General features: G+C 48.5%; 1 protein-coding gene across 1 annotated transcript in view; it reads right to left on the bottom strand.

The window, feature by feature from the left end:
• Nucleotides 1-20,307, bottom strand: part of EDARADD (EDAR associated via death domain) — a 53,263-nt gene that overhangs the window by 6,903 nt on the left and 26,053 nt on the right. Inside the window, exon 5 of the mRNA XM_081124135.1 lies at nucleotides 10,579-10,624. Coding sequence (XP_080980261.1) covers nucleotides 10,579-10,624 — 46 coding nt within the window. The remainder of the gene's footprint in view (nucleotides 1-10,578; nucleotides 10,625-20,307) is intronic.

The raw sequence follows: 20,307 nt of genomic DNA, 5'->3' as shown, positions 1-20,307 counted from the left end.
CAAAATAATGTGTTACATTAACAAATACGCCACCTAGCTTCGCACAGAGACGGACCGCTGACCAGTGCAGCACCCCGCCTCCTTGCCCAGCTCCCCATGCACTGAGCCCCCCCTTCTGCCTTCTCCAGGATGTCTCACCAAACATCTTTCCTCCCCTCACCCCCGGCCCCTGTCTCTACTGACTTGCGTTACTTTACCCACCAACGTGCATAAGGGCTCCTCTATTGTAAAAAATAAAGACCTCAAACCACCGTCCTCTGGTTTCATAACTTCCTGAAGCCACTTTCCCTTCCTGTTTTTATAATTCACTGTTGAACTTCTAGAAAGAGAATTCAAAGCCCGCTCCCTCCGACGCCTCACCGTGTTCATCCTGGCTTCGAGCAGCAGCCGACCCGGCCTCATTCCCGCCAAGCCCCGTGGAGACTGGCCTCAGTCCCCTGCACCCCAACTGCTGGCCGGAGTGCAGTTCTGACCGGGCAGGGAAACCCAGGACAGACAAACGGATTCCCGCCTGACCTTGAGGATCACGGGACCTGCTGTTGCCAGTTCCCCATCACGCCACCTCCCCTGGATACGGCTGCCTCGGGAACTGGGCCCGAGACTCTGAGGTCCCTTCGGACACTGTCCCTTCCACGGCAGGCTGCTTCCTCCCTGAGGGTTCCTCCTGACAGCCAAGCCCGGTCCTCCAGGCACATCCTGCCATGTCCCGGCCACTTCCCTTCCCTTGTCAGCCAGACCTGGGGAGATCCCAGCCAGTCTCACCCGGGAGTAGTAGGAGCTACTCCAGCCCTGTCCTTGGCCCTGAGACTTCCCGCCCGGGGTCTCTCCTTGGTCATCTCCCCTGCTCCCAGCAACCTCGACAGGCTCTCACAAGGATGTAAGGCCCTTCTTTTTGCACGCGCAGGACCCGGCCCAGCTGCATGCGAGAGTGAGTGCACAAGGGATGAGGGAATGACCAGCCCTGCCCGCTCCCGGGCTCCAGAACCGACCCCTGGAAAGCCCCTCAGGAAATTCAGATGATATCTCCCACTGAAGGGACCTAAAATCCTACTGAATTTCTTACCCTATGCACCAGAAGCACCTCGACTACTTACACCACAGTTTTCACTCTACCCAACCTGTTTCTGCAGCCGTGGGTTCTGCGGGAAGCTCCAGGCCACTCTTCCCGTCCTAGTCCCGTGACTTCCTTCAACATAACCTGTGCTCCAGACGAGCCGTTCAGTTCCCTGAACACACAACATTTTTCTTCTTGTTCTTTTAAAATTTATTTATTAACTTAAGAGAGAGGAGAAGGGAGAGAGGGAAATACCGGTTTGTTGCTCCACTCATTTCTGCAGTCATTGGTTGACCTTTACGTGCCTTGGGCAGAGAGAATGCACAGCCTTGGCGTATCGGGAAGACGCTCCAACCAACTGAGCTACCCAGCTGGGGCCACAGCACTTTTTTTTAAAGCGCAATTAAATAAAATTAAATACTAACATAAGCTCAGTATAGAAAAGTATAACTAATACAAGCTCAGTATAGGAAATTTAGAAATTATACGCAATGATAAATTTTGTATATAAACTATTTTACACTTTGGGTTTCCCGACTTCATGACTATGAATAACAGTGTGATGCAGACCCCTGCATAGGATTCTTGGGCCACAGGTATGAAGGTTGAAGGCTGTGAACACCGCCCCCCCAACCACTTTCCAGACACAGCGGCTGAACCAATCACACTCGGACCAGAGTGAGGGACGGTGCTCCTCTCCCTGCCCCTGTCTCAGCACCAAGCTCTTGTTTTAGAAAATCTGTCCGTTTCATAGGTGGGAAAGTATACCTTATATTTTTCTACCGTATGCTTCTCCTGGGGTTTCCTCTGGTCCGTCTTCTCTCTTCTTTCCCTCTCCTTCTCCCTGTTGAACTTTCCTTCCACTAGCAACCTTCATCCACCCTATAAAACCCACCTGAGATCTCCCCTCTTCCATGAAGCCCTCCTACTCCTGCCCGAGGCCTCCCTGGACCCCACTGTTATGTCTGCGTGTCCTGACTCTGCATGAAGCGATCTGTGTGGTTTCCTGTCCCTAATTTTACCTTCAACACCTGCAATGTATGCCACACCTGTTTAACCTGCAGTTACATTTCTATGTAATGTACGGAGAGTGGTTCTTCAGCTACATTAATGGTGTATGGAAAAGGAAGGCTTCAGCTGCAGGGTGGGGCAGAGTTAATTTAGCCTTTAAAAAATCTGCTAATGGTGAATGAAGGCAACTGAATTTACTTTGCTCTTATTTAAATATAGGGTCAAATTAACAATATCTGCCAACTGGGAAAGAAAGCAGATTACCAAAGAGTACATACAATTCAGTTTTTGTAAAAACAAATAATACAGTCATTCATATTCACGTAAAGCACATTATCCACACTTCACAGGCCCAGAGGAAAATCTGGCGTGTATTACAAAGTGGATAGTTCTTAATTTTCTATAATTGTTGTGTTTATTGGGATAGTTTAAAAGTATTTTTTAAATGTCACAGAAAAGCCAAGCAGGATATAAGCTCTAAGACCAGGATTCAAGATATTGGTTGGTGTCCGGTCTCTCTTACTTCTGAGATTTGGAGCTGGCACTGTCCCCTCCTTCGGTCTCAGCAATAAAAACAGCGGGAAGGTTTCTCCGAAGCTCCTCTCAATCTTCTAGTTGGTGAAGAGGTTGGATTTCTTTGAACAATGGCATTGACAAAATTATCAGTGAATGATGTGCCCAAAGTCCACTGATGTTTTCCTTCCTTTTGTATTTTCAACAACACAAATGACACCATTCACTGAACTGGAATCTACCCAAACTGCCAACATTGGTGAACTGAAAGCTGCCTTTTGAATCATAAACAGTAATTAGCTTTCTGGGGGACTGGAGCAGGAAAACATGTTTTTTTCCTGCCAAATACATTTGTCCCGCCCTCTGTAAACACCAGTCGTGTCACAGCACCCAAGGAAGGACAGCGGGTGAGGACTTGGGGAAGAAACAATCCTGGGAGAGAGACTTGGGACCAAAGAGGATTTCATCAGAGATGGGGGAAATGGGGTTGTCTGATGCCTCTCAAGTGATAAGCACAGGGTTGCCACGCAGTAGAAATTTAAAACTGCCATATGAATGAATGAGAACTGCACTGTCTCCACAGGGGACAGGGGAGATTTGTTATTATTGTTTGGTGAGTTTTAGAACCTGAATAGAGAATTATTAGGAAAGGAAATAGAATGTTGTTGGTGTCTGCTGGCAGCAAACTGATATTCGTGGGAAATAGTGCAGAATTGGTCTTAAGATACAAAAAGATGGAATGATTCTAGATCTGGGAAGGAAAGGAGGGGGTTATTGAAAAGGAAAAAAAAAGAAGTTAATTATATACAAAAATTTACTTAGATTCTCTAATAATTAGTGTCCTCGCTTGACATACTTTGACGCTTGACCTGTGCATGATCCACTACGCAAAGCAAGAACAACACACACCAGGTTTATGATGCCTTATTAGAGCCAAACCCTGGAGGGTTTGCTCACTGCAGGTTCAGTCTGAGCACTGGCGTAAATGAAGAACTGACTGGAGGAAGAGCCAGATTTCATCATCACAGTGTCACTTATTAAGTGCCAGTGGATAACCAGTCCTGTGCTACGTCCTTCACATGCAGGATCCTGAATTGCACCATCAAGTCCAGGTGCCCCAACCCCCTAGAGCTTGACTTCTCACCGCATTAACATCTACGGACTTCAGATTACTTGTCAAATAGCTCAGTTGGTTAGAGCATTATGCCAGGATGCCAAGGTTGGGGGTTCGATCCCCAGTCAGGGCACATTTAAGAATCACCCAATGAGTGCATAAATAAGTGGAACAACAAATCAATGTTTCTCTCTTTCTCTCTCTAAAATCAGTAAATAAAATTTTAGAGAGATTCCAAGATGGCAGAGGACTGAGTGGAACCTACACTGACATTTTCCTGGGACAAAACTGGAATCAACTGCAACTGAAGACGAGCTGGCGAGCACCCTCATGACCAAGGAGGAAAAGTGGAGACCCCACAGAGACTGGTAGGAAGTGCAGAGGCGTGAGAGGGCTGGCTGGGCGCCCACAGGCAGCAGCTAAAGGTCTACAGGGAGATCTCAGCTGTGAGGTATCCTACTGAGAACTTTGGCTCTAAACCCCAGGCTCGGCTCCCCAGCCCAGAGCACCAGAGCTGAGAAAGGTGCCCACATAGTATCTGGCTGTGAAAAGCAGCAGGGTTTCTGTCTGCCAGGGAGAGACAGCTGGAAATACAGTCACCCTCTTAAAGGGCCAACACACACAGTTTCATGAGCAGCCACTCACCTTGGGCTCCAGCAGAGAGAGGGCAGAGTGGACTGGAGCTGTGTGGGGAGAATCTCCCTAGGGTTGTGGGCTCTGGAGATAGAGCTCAGAGGGCACAACCTCTGGATTCCTGAGTCATTCCCCCATACTGCAAAGAACATCTTTCTCAGGCAGACATTTACCTTCCAAGCAGCTTTTGCCTGAGGGTGAAAGAAATTGCCCCACCCTGCTGGGAAACCTCCCATCCCACTCTATGGAGTTTCTATAGCCTGAGGTTTGTTAAGATACTGAATAACAACCAGCCCCTGGGTGCTCTGAGTCTTTGCCTGATTTATTTCTGGACCCAGGGCTTGGGAAAGGAGACCTTGGTGTGTATCTTGGTCCTGTCCAAACACACCCAGCCCCAGCAGAGGGAACCACAAGCTGTGGAGTGTGCAAAATTTCAAACAGGGTACTCAGGACCAGTCACAAACTGCATCTGACATTGGCCTGCATCAGAGACCATCCAAAAGACTGGGAGTCCTAGCAGATCTACCTAATACATAGAAACAAACCCAAACAGGCAGCCAAAATGGGGAGACAAAAAAACAAGCCCGAAATGAAAGAACAAGAGAAATCGCCAGAAGAAGAGCTAAATGAAATGGAGATAAGCAATCTATCAGATATAGAGTTCAGAATACTGATCATAAGGATACTCAAAAGCATGAGAAAAGAAATGGAAACTATGAAAGAAATTAAGAATGACATAGAAATAAAAAAATTAAAAAAAAAACACATTGGGAGGAATAAACAGCAGACTTGGGGAGCTGAGGATCAGATCAGCAAATCAGAAGACAGGGTAGAAATAATAACTCAATCAGAGAACCAAAAAGAAAAAACAATTTAAAAACAGGAGAACACTTTAAGGGAGCTGTGGGACAACATGAAGTGTAACAAGATTCACATCACAGGATGGTCAGAGGGGAAGAGAATAAGCAAGGGTAAGAGAACCTGTTTGAAGAAATAATGGCAGAAAACTTCCCTAACCTGGTCAAGGAAAAAGTCACACAAGTTCAGGAGGCACAGAGAGTCCCAAGCAAGACCCCAAAGAAGCACAAGCCCAGACACATCATAATTAAAATGCCAAACATCCAAAACAAAGAGAGAATCTTAAAGGCAGTAAGAGAAAAGCAATCTGTTACCTACAAAGGAGCTCCCATAAGGCTGTCAGCTGATTTATTATCAGAAACTCTACAGGCCAGAAGAGAATGGCATGGAGTATTCAAGGTAATGCAAAACAAGGATCTGAAACCAAGACTACTCTATCCAGTAAGACTATCATTCAAAACAGATGGTGAAATAAAGAGCTTCTCAGACAAAAAAAAAAAAAAAAAGGCTAAAGGTGTTTATCACCACCAAACCAGCATTGCAGGAAATGTTAAAAGGTCTGCTGTAATTAGAAGTTGAAATAGAGAGAAACATAGGCATAAAGAAATAAAATGGCAATAGATAAGTACCTATCAATAATAACCTTAAATATAAATGGGTTAAACACTCCAATCAAGGGACATAGGGTAGCCGACTGGGTAAGAAAATGACCCAAATATATGCTGTCTACAAGAGACCCACCTTAGAGCAAAAGACTCATTCAGGCTGAAAAAAATCTGGAGGACTTTAAAGGAGAGATTCAAAGCAATATAGTCATAGTAGGGGACTTTAACATTCCACTGACTTTATTGGACAGATCTTCCAGACAAAATATCAACAAGGAAACAGTGACTCTAAATGACACACTAGATCAGATGGATTTAATTGACATTTAGAGAACATTTCACCCCAAAGCTGCAGAATATGCATTCTCCTCAAGTGCACATGGAACATTCTCAAAGATAGACCACATGTTAGGACACAAAACAAGTCTCTACAAGTTCAAGAAGATTGAAATCATATGAAGGATCTTCTGGGACATTTATACCACGGAACACTATGCAGCTCTAAAAAAAAAGATCCCTTACCCTTTGAGACCTGGAGCATGGTGGGACCTGGAGAGTATTATGCTAAGTGAAATAAGCCAGTCAGAGAAAGGCAAGTGTCACATGATCTAACTCATATGTGGAACTCATATGTTCATTACAGAACAAAATAAACCGATGAACAAAATAGATTCAGAGACACAGAAGCATGGAACAGACTGACGAATCTCAGAGGGAAGGCAGGGGTGGGTGGGTGGGGAGAGATTAACCTAAGAATTTATATGCACATATGCCTAACCTATGAACAGAGACCACAGTGCAGTGAAGGCCTGCGGGGAGGCGTGCTGTGGAGAGGGGATCAATGGGGGGGAAAGGGGGACATCTGTAATACTTTCAATAAAGATAAATTAAAAAATTTTTTTTAATAAAATCAAATTGATGATAATAATTCCTGTGTCTCATGAATTAAGTCAGATAAATGCTATGAAAGCATTCTTGTCACGTCTCGTAAATGTTATTTGAAGAGGTTAGGTTTCTAAGGAGATGGAAAGAAGAGGATGCCTATGTAGTCTGGCCTCTGCCCACATTTCCCAGCTCACCTCTGTCTCTACTGCTCTTCATTGCACACACTTGTCCCTACAACACTAAGCGCAGCTCTACCCCAGGACCTTTGCACCAGCTAGTCTCCCTGCAGTCCTCCTTCCACAGCTGTCCACGTGGCTGCCTCCTTTGCAGTAGGTCCCTGTGTGCCTCCTGAGCTACAGCAGCAGCCTGCCCTGACAGGAAAGTCTCATCACCCTCATTTATTTTCCTCGAGGCACCAACCGCTGTGTGTGAAATTACTTTTTATTATCTGTCACTCCCAACTAGTATCTAAGCTCCAAGAAGAAAGGGATTTTAATATCTGATGCCACTGCTCCATTCCAGGCACACAGTAGGCACTCAATAATATTTGTTCACTAAATAAAATGAAGAATGTGACCCAAGGAAATAGTCAAATTAGAAACCTCTGGGCAGTCCATAAAGAACTATCTAGAAATTTTCAAGCCCAGTGGACCTTTTCTAGTGCTGAGAATGTACAAAGCAGAAGAAAGAGTGCTGGTTGCTAAGGAGAAGGCATGCACTGTATATACCACCAAGATCAACAACAGGAGTGCAGAGGCTGCCAGCTGTCAACACCTGTTAGCACCGTGCAGGTGTGCAGTGCGGACAGGTGGCCGAGCTTGTTAAGGCTTCACCCTCACTCGGGGCAGAAACAGGGACACGGCTGTTATTCGGTGGTTGAGAGGATTAAATGAGGTCACCCATTAAAGCTTCATCCTAGCGCAGGGTGAGCAAGCAGCCAAGTATCTGTAGCTTGGGGAGAGGAATCACAACCAAGGGCCTTTGAAAAGCAGTGGTTCTCAGCCCTGGCTGCAAGACGCCCTGCACCAGCCCCAGCACACCAGAGGCCGACAGAATCCTGACGTCTGGTCCTACCCACTGACGCCCTTATTCCTTTGGTCTGGGGGCAGGCAGGACACGCGAAGTTCTAAAAGGTCCCCTGCGAATTCTAATGTGCGGCCAGAGCTGAAAAGCATCGCCTTAAAAACACGTACAGAGTAAGTGCTCGGAGGGCCTGCCGAAGGAAGTGGGCTCTGAAATTCCAGCCACTTCTGAGATGTCACGTCTGTCGCACGGATGGATGGATTTTCCTCTGGGCCGTTTGTGCTCCTCTCCCCTATCTTGTCTCTCACACACACCCTTTAAGCTGTACCCTAGAGAAGAGTTCAGGAATCAAGCAGGCTCTTCCACAGGGTATGTCTAAGCCATTAAAACAATGTTAGAAACAGTTTGTGTCCAATGGTGTGGCATCTCACTATTAAGTTTGGGGCTGGCAGGTAATAAACTACCAGTCAATTAACAGTTAATTGTGAACTGGATTCAGAATTCACAAACGCTGTGATTAGCTGAGCCCAGAGAATGGCTCCAGGAGGGGGGCTGGCAGTGGATCAGAGGCTGACTTAATTGGGTCCCCCTGGGCGGGGAGGTGCGCCCTGTCTTGTACGCTGGGCTTTTCGGGTGCTATTACCCGCGGTGTTTTCCTCCCATGGGCTCGGTACCACTGGTAGCTCTCAGATCGTTTACAAGAATGTCCTCAGGATAACTACGTCTCAAGTTTGTTCAAACAATTAACCAGTAAACATTTTATACTGGCAATTTTGCAAATAGCAAAATATCGTGGTCTTGAAATTAACTCCATCCCAGGTGTCTGTAAATTATCAGATCTAGAGCCTGCAAAATCTCATTGTGCTATGGGACAGTCAAACACTTCTGCACTTGTGTTTATTAAGGGTGTAAATTCATCTTTCTTTCTCTGTGGTTTCCACTGTGGTTGGAAATAAATTTAAAATGCCAGCTTATGGCTTTGATAAATCACTGGGGTGCACACACACCACATTATTTGTCAAAGGTAGGTAGTTAAATGTTTAGAGCTGGAAAATGAAAAACTATTTTTCATCTACTAAGAAACTGACCCAAGGGCTTTTGGTGGGCGTTTGATCTCAACCAACAGGAGAAACAGTGTGATTTCATTTTCTCTCTAAAACACCCTTTTAAGGAGATACTGCATTGGCAATAGCACTGGGTAGTCTGACAAACTGGATGGCTCTAGGCTGCTAAATTGAGCTGAGTCTCAATATATCATCAAACAAAACTGGAATGTGGAAGGAACATAAAAAAGAAAGAAAGAAACTTTTATAAGAAAGAACCCAGGTTAAAATTCGGCATAGAACTTTATGTGAATTTGAATTGTGAAATTATATGACACAAACACATTAACACAATGTCACTTTATGGGCCTAATTTGAAACAAATGAAAATCTTATTTTACATTAATTTCTGTGGGGAAATTAGGTTTTGATTAGGCAAGTGCCAATTACACAAGGTTGTCAGAAAATTGACCCTGAAAAACAGGCAGCTGCTGAAAGTGTCCTGGCCCATGTGATCCCCACCAGAGCAGAGGTTCCATATTCTCCAATTTGGGGAATGTTTTAAATAACTGAGCCTTACTCCTTTAATGTCCGAATGTTTTCGTTCTGAACTTTGCATGAAAACACTGTAAAATGTTGACGTCTCCTCTACCAGGGTGTGTGGACCAACTGGCGGTGGACTCCGGGAGCAGTGGTGGAGACTCCCCTCCAGTGCTCTGCCCGGCGTTTGCTTCTCCGCCCAGTGGTCCCACAGGGGCCTTTGCTTCCTAGCGCAGTGCTTCTGAACTGCTTTCTTTTTCTTGCCTTGATTACCACGGTCACCCCGTTCCTTCTGCCTTCGCCGTCCTCCTGTCTAGTGCCCTGCATCGTCCCATCTGCTTATCTTAACCAGCTATAAACTGGATCACAGATACTATGGTGTTCAAATGACAAGGCTGAGCTAAGGCCAAGGGCCTGACCCAGGGGCAGCAGCAAACTTCTGGGGAAGACTGCCTTTGGGGGCAGCGGGACTGCGCTTGTTCCAGCTGCACCTCTGAGCACACTCAAGCATTCAGTGTGTGCTACACGGGTCACTCACTGGCCAGGGGAGGCAGGCTGGTGTGGTGGAGGCGAGTGGGCTGTAGGCAGCCGGGGCTGGAATCCCACCGGGCCTGGTGACCAGCTCCGGCCACGTGCCCAGGGCTGTTCTGCACACGCACCTGGTGAGGAAATGACCGGGCCTGCACACAGACCAGCAGGAGTGCTCTTGTCCAGGCACGTGTGTAAAGTGCAAAGAAGATGCTAAATTAGTGTTTGCGTATAAAACAATAAAATAAATCTTACTTAAGTTGCTACTCTCATTCAAAGACAAAATATACCTAGATCTGTTCTGGCCAGTTCATCCAACAAACCCTGCAGAGCAGACACTGGCCACAACCCAGCAGGAGGGGGTGCGGAACGGCACGTGGGCTGTGAGGGGGGCTGCTTGGGTTCCTTCAGTGCTCCAGGCACAGAGGGAGTGGAGGGTGGCTGTGCTGGCCCTGCCCGCATCCCACTGCTGTCTCCCACCTGCCCAAGTTGCCTGCTAAGTTCTCTGCCAACGCCGTGGCTCCCAGACCCTGGGATGGGGGCGGGCTGCCCAGTTCTGACCATTGCCCACCCTAAACCTGTCCAGCTGAGAACCCTGAGCCCCTCACAGCAATGCAGGGTGAACTCAGGGAAAATACTCTTCAAAGGCATGTGGTTGGAAAGCGTCTCTTCTCTATAATGGAGATTTTTAAAGTTAGTGATAAACATGGTCTCCAATTATCTTTAACGTCCCCCCTCTGCCACCAGCTGTCATTAGCATCAATCACTTACCTGCAAGGGGGTCTCCAGTACTGTCCGCAAAGCCGTGTTCTTCTCCCTGGAAACCAAAAACCAACTCCCATTAAAATCAGACCCAGGTACGAATGGAGAGATTATCAATTTTCCAATTTAGTTCAACTTCCACCAGAACCTGGGGGCGGGGGTGATGGGTCCTAAGAACGGCATTTTGCTGGGCCGTGAACTCTGCCTCCCTCCACCATGTAAGCTCCTGGAGGGTTTTTGTCTACTTGCTCCCCGGGCTGGGTCCTCGGTGCCCAGAACCGCCAAGCCCACGAGGACACTCAACAGCGTTTGTTAAATGAATTACTGTCCCTACGTTGTTTTAAGTATCAATGCGGGCAACAGTGAGCTAGCGTTTTATTTTTGTTTCACTTTATGGATTACTTTCCCTATGTAGTTTCTCATCTACTTCTTGGTGGGCTTGTGTGTCAACCCAAGTTATATAATTCTTTCCTTTATGTCTCATACTTTTTAAATATACATTACAAAGCAACAAAGACAAATTGTTTTAGAAAAAAGCGGCATCCAAATCTCAAGAGGTGGTAGTGTCTCTGCCCATGTCACTGGGCTCTATTTTCACCATCAAGGCCACGCTACAGGACATGCCCCTGGGGGGATGTACTCTGATCTTGGGGGGTGTTACAGCGAGGTCAGCAGAGCAGCCCAGGCTATGTTTGTTTAGGTAACTCCATCTCTGTACAACTCGCACCCCTCTCGGCAGCTGCTGGGACGTCCCGCCCACAGTAGGGAGCCCAGGGCTGGGTCAGAGCCGGGGTTCCTGAGGCTGCCTCCTCAGCTCAGGCACAACACTCCCCACCGTCTCCATCCCAGCCTGTGCATTGCGTGGGTGACAGACGAGAGACTGTCTCTAAGTGCTCAGTGAGTGTCACCCTTAAAGACGTGCTAACTCCTGGTGTCAAACATTTTAAAGGGTCTTTCTCTCAGTCTTCCCCGAGGCCTTTCTCCTCGCTCCAAGCTCCTGAATTCCCGTGTCTCCGCGGTGTGCACACACTTGTCTAATTATGAGTTTGACTTCTGTCACATTCCTACGTCTCACCAGCTGGATTTTCCCCTCACTAAATACTTCCCACTTCTGCCTGAGCCTCTGCCCCTCTCTTCCCTGGACAGACGGCGAACTCCCCTTTTCCGAGGCTGGGCCTCACTCCTCCGGCGGAACAGGGTGCAGAACCGGCAGGGGCGGCAGGGGGCGCTGTCCCCACAGTCACGCTCTGTCCCTGCGCTGGACCCGGAGGAGCAGACACAGGACCTTTGTGGCGGCCTGAAGACACCAGTGTCCCACGGGAAGGGTCTATGGTCCGGCTGAGGCCCACTAAAACAGGGCCCTCCCTTTAAGACTACGTCCATGGCGTGCCTGGCTTCATTTTGCACAATCTGGAGAAAATTTTTAACAAAACCAGAATTGTCCCATGATGCAGACAAGGGACACGACCCCAAATTACTTGGTGAAGACGGCACTTAGGGCCACATCCACGTGCTTTGTTCTGATTATGGCACTGCTGTTTAGGTTAGTTTTCTAAGAGTGCAATCAGAAAAGACTTATTTTTGTGGTTTTTAGGGTCTTACTGAAACCACACCCTTCATTCAACACTTGTTTACTGAGCAGCTTGTTCCCATGTCGGGACCTATTGACAAGGAAAACCGCCTGAACCCTGCCTTCGGGGCCTGCCCTCAGCCACGCTGGGGACGGAGATGCGCCCGAATCACTAAAGTACAGGCAGAGGGCGGTGGGCTCCGAGGGAGTACAGCTAGTCAGAGAGGAGGTTTCTTCTGACAAAGGAAAAAGGGAGCACAGGCCCTGTCAGGCATCCTGTCGTGAGCGAAGGCAGCGAGCGTGGTCCAGAGGGAGACAAGATGGCAGAGGCGGCTGAGGCTGGACTGAGACCTGGAAGCCCGACCAAGGAGCTGGGCTGCACATCAGAGCCACCAGGTGCCCGTCATCAGGGCGCCACCCGGAGCAGGGTGCCCTCCGAGCTGGGGACCAGGGAGCAGAGGCGCCCCACTGCGTGTGGGGATTCCTGGGAGGTCCGGGACGGCGTGGAGGCCGGCGGGGAGAGCAGCACTCACCCACAGGCAAGGGTGGGCGACACCCCAAACCACTGTCCTGGGAGAGGAAGGAACAAAGCTGGAGCCACTGCAGAAGTGGAGCCACTGGGAGGTGGGGAGGGAGGTGAGGGACAGGTTCTCGAGAGGGATGGAGAAGATGACACGTCTCTTGGAGGTGAGAGCATGGTGCCGGTGTGGGGAGGCCAGGGCAGGAGACGGAGATGGTGATGTGACTGTGGAAGAAGGGACATGTGATGGAGGGCCCTACGTGAGGCCACAGGCTCGAGGACGCCCAAACACCCACATCTGGTGGCAGGTAAGGACACAGACAGGAAAGCAGACAGCAACAGGTGACAGTGTCAAAAGTTGTGGGAAGGTCAGGGGCTCTGGGACCATGTGGAGACAAAGGCTAGTGAGGAGCTGAGTGGGGATTTCTGAAGGTAGTTAGGCTGGCGGGCGGTGGGGACATGGAAGTGGCCGGAAAGGACATGTGGCTGTCTGCCTGGATGCGAGCTCCCCCAGCCCTTCTCTCTGCTGAACTTTCTCGTATCTTTATAGCACCTGGGGAGGGACTGCCCTTCCCCACCACGCCCTCCTCCCCTCCACCCTGCTCTGGCCTCAGCTCCTCGGTCACCAGTTGGGTGACCTCCACCCCGACTTCATCCTCTGGTCTCTCTTGGATCCTGTCCACTTAGTCATGGCCAAGCATATTAGTGATGTGTTTAAAAATGCCCTAGATTTGTCCTCTGGCTGTGGGCCCCTTGCCAGCCCTGAGCTCTGGATGAACTCCACCTACCAGCCTAGCTCTAAGCATTTATGAGCCCACATGTCAGAGCTCAGGTGGGCCCCACTCCGCCCTGGCTTTGTGGGAGAGAATAGAATGGTTGGGTCTGTGCCCAAAAGAGAAAGGTCTAAATAAGAAAAAAGATGGAAACAGACCAGCTGTCATCACCAGATAGATGGGTTAACAAAGCGTGGAATATATTCGGCCTTAAAGAAGACGGAAATGGTGACACCATGGATGAGCTCTGAGGACATCACGCTATGTGAAAGCAGCCAGTCTCAAAGGACAATCATTACATGACTCCTCTTAAGTGAGGTGCCTAGAGGAGTCCAATTTGAACAGACAGAAAGTAAAACAGTGATTACCAGGACCTGGGGCAGGGGTGTTACAGTTCAACGGGGACAGAGCTTCGGTTTGGGAAGATGAGGAAGTTCTGGAGACGGCGGCGGGGACTGGAGACCACAGTGCGGAGGAACTCAGCGCTGCGCAGCTGGTCGAGATGGTAATCGCACGTTAGATGTGCTTCACCACAATGAAACAACTGAATCTCCTCAGTGTGAGGGCACCGCAAGGTTAGAGACCAGTGTTTTATATACTTGAGTGGGCTAAAGACAACCCCATTTAGTAAAATTTCCCCACTGCAAATGTGAGGGAATTCCCTGCTATCTGGGGAAACGGGTGAACTGCTGCTCCCTGAAGTCCTCTGAGCAGAAAGAAGCTGGCTGGTTACACTAATTCTGACTTTGCGTCGGTCGTCAGGTCCCACTTCTGCTCAGGGAGCTGACAGCACTGGGGCTGGAGACCCCTTCTAGAGATCACACCTGGTGACTTCACACCAGGCTCTGGAGACCCCAGGGCCAAGGAAACACCCTGGGGACACTGCCCTCAGAGTGAGCGAGCTCCACGTGCAGTCCACATGGGGAGGGGCTGAGGGCTGGGACACTGAGGCTGGTGGGGAGGCAGCCACCCGCGGGAGGGCCGGCTTTCCGTTTCTGTCTAGTCCACTGAATCTATCGTTACATTTCCGTGCTTAGCTACCGACACAGGGCTCCACTTTTATTACTTTGCAAACTAAGAGGAGGGCAGCTGAGTGGCAGAGCTCCCAACCGGCTGGTTAACCTGATCATAGCCCAGGTCTGCCTGGAAGCCACCATGAAGACTAAAACCAAGCCCATCGGGCGGCAGCAACTGACACTGCAGGCAGAGCCCTAGGAGAAAGGCCTCCTGTGAACAACTTCGCCCTCGAGGGACCAGGTCAGTGAAAGCAGAAAACAGGCGTCTCCAGGAGGACAACTTGACTTCTCTGCTTTGAGAAAATCCGTCAGTAAATGACTTTGAAAATGTGATTTTAGACACTCAGGTGCAACAGTAACAGCTCAGACAGCAGGGCCTTGGCCGTCCCAGCATCGATGTCCCTAACTCCCTGCCATCACACTACAGCAGCTCTCAGCAGCTCTCAGCAGGAATCCCAAGGCAGCTGGGCATCTGCCAACTCTCCTGAACCGCTTGTTGGCTCCCATACTGGATGGATGGTGCATACCCTGTTGGGGTTTTCTAAAGCAATTTATACACAGTTCTTTCTTGGCAAATTAATATTATTATGATAACTGTTTGCACTTACTTTGACTTTTTATCAAAGATGAACATACACATAGAAAACTGGACATACCTATTTATTTAAAAGTGTATTGCAGAAACTGGCTTTTAGAGATGAGTTTAATTCAGGGCACATTTATCAAGCACTGACTGTGTCGGGGACTTCCTAGGCCTGGACTGTGGGGACAAAGGAAACAGATCGGCTGCCTCCAGATGACAATGCATTAATGGAAGAAGACATGCACAGATATCGATGCCACAGGAATAACATGTTAGAAAGGCCCAGACAGGTGCAGGGAAGCACAGATGTGAGCTGGACTCCAGTGTGTCCAAGAAACAGGGCGCGTTTCATCAGGATAAAAGGAGGATACTCGGAAAACCAGAAACTTGATTAAAATGCTGCAGAGCTTTGCTGGATGAGAGCAAACCTGCAGGTTTTGCACATTTCGATCTTTCTCCTCAGCGGGTTTTCTATCTGATTACAAGGAAGCCCTGCTCCTCTGGGGGCGAGGCGGTCAGACGCACCGTGGTCCCGGCCTGTGCGGCCGCTCAGGTTTCAGTCACACCTTCGCTCAGGGCCGGAGATGGAAGTGGGTGGTTTCCCCTCGTGTGTGGAGGATCGTCGGTTATTGTCCAGAAACATCGCTAGTACTTTACAGTTGGCATGTGCAGAGGCCAGCGGACACGGGGACATGGTGTGACAGACACGTGCAGAGGCCAGAGGACACGGGGACGTGGTGTGACGGACACGTGCAGAGGCCAGAGGACATGGGGACGTGGTGTGACAGAGAGGCAGGAATCTGCCTGTATTGCCTTCCCTCAGGAGCTGAGGTCTCAGGAGAGGCGCTGCTGACAACCAGGCCCATGGGCGGCGCAGATAAGGACATGTGGTCATGAACTAGCACGTTGTTTTATCAGGAATCTTCCAGTGGTGCCTAATTATGTGTGAGCCGAATGATGACGCCTGGCTTCAAATGCCAACACATGAAAAGCTTACTGAGTCTAAATGCCACCTAAATGTTTGGATGATTTATTCCACTGCTTTTTTTCTTTTTAATTTAATAAAAATTCCAAAACATGCTGTTCAAAATCATACTGTTTTTTAAAAGCATAAAGAGATGTGAAAATCTCTCTCTCAATCTCTGGTCCCTTCTCCCTCCCAGAGGTTCCTGGCTATAATCTGGCACATCTTTGCCAATTCCTCAGTCATGGGAACCTAGGAGATATTTTTAGCCTCAAACCATATTAGTCTATGACTTTATTATTTTATTTATTAAATTTATCCTTATTGTTGAAAGTATTACAGGTGTCCCATTTTCCCCCCCAATTGACCCCCTTCCCTTCGCTCCCACCCCCTCCCCAGGCCTTCGCCCCATTATTGTCTGTGTCCATGGGTTATGCATATATGCTTCTAACTTCTTTGGTTAATCTCTTCCCACCTTCCACCCCCCCCTTCCCTCTTCCCTCTGAAATATGATCGTCTGTTACATGCGTCAATGTCTCTGGATCTATTTAGTTCCTCAGATTCTTTTGTTCATTAGCTTCTTCCTAAAGAAGACCCTTCAACATTTCCTGTAGTGCTGGTCTGGTGGTGATGAACTCCTTTAGTTTTTTCTTATCTGTGAAGTTCTTTATCTGACCTTCAGTTCTAAATGATAGCTTAGCTGGGTAGAGCAATCTTGGTTGTAGTTCCATGTTTTTTTCATCACTTTGAATATTTCTTGCCACTCCCTTCTGGCCTGCAAAGTTTCCGTTGAGAAATCAGCTGACAGTCGTGTGGGTGCTCCCTTGTAGGTAATTACCTGCTTTTCTCTTGCTGCTTTTAAGATTCTCTCTGTCTTTAACCTTTGGCATTTTAATTATGCTGTGTCTTGCTGTGGGCCTCTTTGGGTTCCTCTTGTTTGGGACCCTCTGTGCTTCCTGGACTTGTAAGTCTATTTCTTTCCAGAGGTAGGGGAAGTTTTCTGTAATTATTTTTTCAAATAGGTTTTCAATTTCTTGCTCTCTTCTCCTTCTGGTACGCCAATAATGCGAATGTTGGGCCTCTTGAAGTTGTCCCAGAGACTCCTTACACTATCTTCATATTACTGGATTCTTTTTTCTTTTTGCTCTTCTGGTTGGGTGTTTTTGCTCCTCATGTTCCAAATTGTTGATTTGATTCTCAGCATCCTCTACTTTACTGTTGATTCCCTGTAAATTATTCTTTTTTTCTTTTTAAAAAAATATATCTTTATTGATTTCAGAGAAAGGAAGGGAGGGGGGAGAGAGAGACAAATATCAATGATGAGAGAGTCATTGATCGGCTGCCTCCTGCACGCCCCTGACTGGGGATCGAGACCGCAACCCAGGCATGTGCCTTGACCCGGAATTGAAGCGTGGTCTCCTGGATCCTAGGTTGATGCTCAACTACTGAGCTACGCCCGGCCGGGCTAAATTATTCTTCATTTCAGTTCATGTAGCCTTCATTTCAAATTGGTACTTTATTATTTCATCGATTTTCTCAGTTGTTTTCATAATAATATGGTTGAGCATCCTTATAAACAAAATTCTGAACTCTGTATCTATTAGCTTGCTTGGATCTATTTCATTTAGTTCCTTTTCTAGAGATTTCTTCTGTTCTTTCCTTTGTGACATGTTTCTTTGCCTCTGCATTTTGGCTGCTTCCAGGTGTTTGTTTCTATGTAATAGGTAGAGCTGCTGTGTCTCCTGGAATTTGTAGAGTGGCTTTGTGTAGTAGGTGTCCTGTAGGGTCCAGCGGCTCCGCCTCCCCAGTCACCTGAGCTGGGCCTTCTAGGTGCTCCCGTGTGGGCTGTGTGCACTGTTGTAGTTGAGCCTTGGTGGCTGCTGGCATCACTGGGAGGAACTGACCCCCCGGCCAATCAGCTGTGAGGACCAGCTGCAACTACAGGCAAAGAGCTGCTGTGCTGGAGACACTCCTGTGGAGCAGGATTTACTTCAGTGGAGCTTTGGTGTTCACCAAGTGCGCCCCTTGAGTGTGTCACTTATGGATGTAGGGTTGTAATCCAGCGTGGTTGAGTCTGACCACCAGGTGCACTGTCTCTGGGGCCTCCCAGGAGGTGCAAAATCAGCCTCTGCCAGCTCTTCTGCCTGAGAGAAAGCTGCCCCTCCACGTCCTACCCCAATTTCAGGCAGGTTAGTTCCTCCCTGAATGTCCCCAGTTCCTGTTCCTTTCAAGCTGCTGCCCGGTGCTGGGCTCAGAGGGAGCGCATCCAAGTGAGTCCGTGCCGGGCCCTTTAAGAGGAAAGCCTGGGGCTCCCACAGCCTCTGTGACCCTCAGTGACAGTTCCCACTGGTTTCACAGCCCGGAGTTGTGGGGACGTCTCTTCCCGGCCCTGGAGCCCTGGGCTGGGGTCCGCTGTGGGCTGGGACCCCTCGCTCCTCTGGGAAAACTCCACCAAGGAGATTCCGTCCCAGGTTTAACCCGCGTCACCCGGTGTGGGCCCGAGGCCGCGTCTCCAGGATTCGGCCCCGATCCACCTTCATCTCCCCCCTCCTGCCGGTCTCGATGCTTCTTCAGTTCCCTGGTTGTGGGGCTTCTGTTCAGCCCAATTCCAGGAGGTTCTGAGTGATGGTTGTTCTGTATTTTAGTTGTACTTTTGATGTGGTTGCGGGAGGCAGCCGGTGCAGCTGTTATCTACGCCGCCATCTTGTTTCTCCAACTCTATTATTTTAATAATATGGTGATAATAGCTGCTTCGTTAATGGAAGACCACTGGTTACTCGTCTTTTCCATGGTTTCATAGCACTGCACCCTGTCACAGCCCCAACATTCACCTACTGGCTTTCTCTTGCACGGTAAGTGATCTTCTCCAGTTCCACCCACCATGCTATGACTTCTGCAGGACAAGTCCGTAAGAGGGACTGCTGGGTCCATGCGAGCCAGAGGCTGCCAAATAACCTTCTAAGAGTCGTATCAATTTACACTGAGTTGTGTGTGAGGTGGTGGCACCCTGTCCCCCACACCAACCAGAAGTTTTGAGAATTCAACGGCATTACAGTCAACAGAGCACTAAGTGAGACTAGATGAGAATACACATGTAATTAAAATATATAATAAGAACAGAAGCCACAAAGTGAAACAGTTAGAGCCGATAAAATAGAGGACTGTACAATTTAATGATGAGTAAACAAACCTCCTTACGCCGCTCTTAGGGAAACAGCTACTAAATGCTAGAAAGCAGCATTTCCCCATCTGGCCTGTACATGTCTTACCACAAATACTTTATTTTGACTTAGCCCAAAAGTGGAAAGAAGTCAAAGACAGAGGCATTGATAGACTACATCAAATCAGAGTACCATGGTTCTTCTTTCAAAATTTCATTTCTGGGAAGTTCATTATAGAAAAAGTACTCATGTCCCTGAAATGATGACTGCCCTGGGAAGCATGAATTTGTGGAGGGGACAGCTGTTTATTTTATTTTCTCTAACAATCAAAAACAGAGACTGCATGTGGTCCTGGTTAGGGCTTGACAAGGCAGTTCCACCCCAAATCAGCAGAGCTCCACCAATGCCTGCTAGGCGGACGGGGGAGGGAGAGAAGGGAAAGGGGGATGAGGTGGTGTCAGAGGGTGACTTGAGAGTCTGGGCTGGGGTCTGATCCAGGGAGAGGGGCTATGAGAAGGCATGGGCAGCATGAGCGAGAGCAGGACAGCCACCGTCTGGTGCAAGTCAGCTTAGTGCAAAAGAAGGAAGATAACCTAACTGGAGGAAGTGATGTGCCAAATGGGAGATAGAATCAGATCAGTACTTGGTTTAGGCAGAATTGGCCAGGGTGTCAAAACAAAGAAAGAGAAGATCTATGGCTCTTAAAGACCCTCCTCAACTTACCTAGAATTACACTTATTTTTAATATTCTAGCAGTTAGTGTATCTCTCCACCTATTCTAACATGGCACCGTCCACCACCTCCCTAGAGGTCGTGACACCGTCCATCACCTCCTTAGAGGTGACATGGGCAACTCCAGAGACTGATGGGAAGACGGATGGAGAAGACAGGGGCCAGTGGAGTGAGGAGCACAGGCCGAGACCTTAGAGATGCGTTCACAGGACAGAAGGGGTGATTTCCATGCCAGCGAGACCAAGCCCCGAAGTTCCTGCTCCCCCTCTGACTGCCCAGAGAGCTCTAGGCCAGGAAACCTCAGTCTGTTTGGACTGGCAGAGTTAAAAACTCCAGGGCAGGCTCTGGGGAGTTTCCTGGTTTCACCTGGTTGCCCTGGTTCCACATTCTCTAAACATCACATCAGGGAAGAGGTGAGG

Source organism: Miniopterus schreibersii (genome assembly GCF_964146895.1).
Source record: "Miniopterus schreibersii genome assembly, chromosome: 21".
Taxonomy (NCBI): domain Eukaryota; kingdom Metazoa; phylum Chordata; class Mammalia; order Chiroptera; family Miniopteridae; genus Miniopterus; species Miniopterus schreibersii.
The sequence above is the reverse complement of the archived record's forward strand: the minus strand, read 5'-3'. Positions and strand labels throughout refer to the sequence as shown.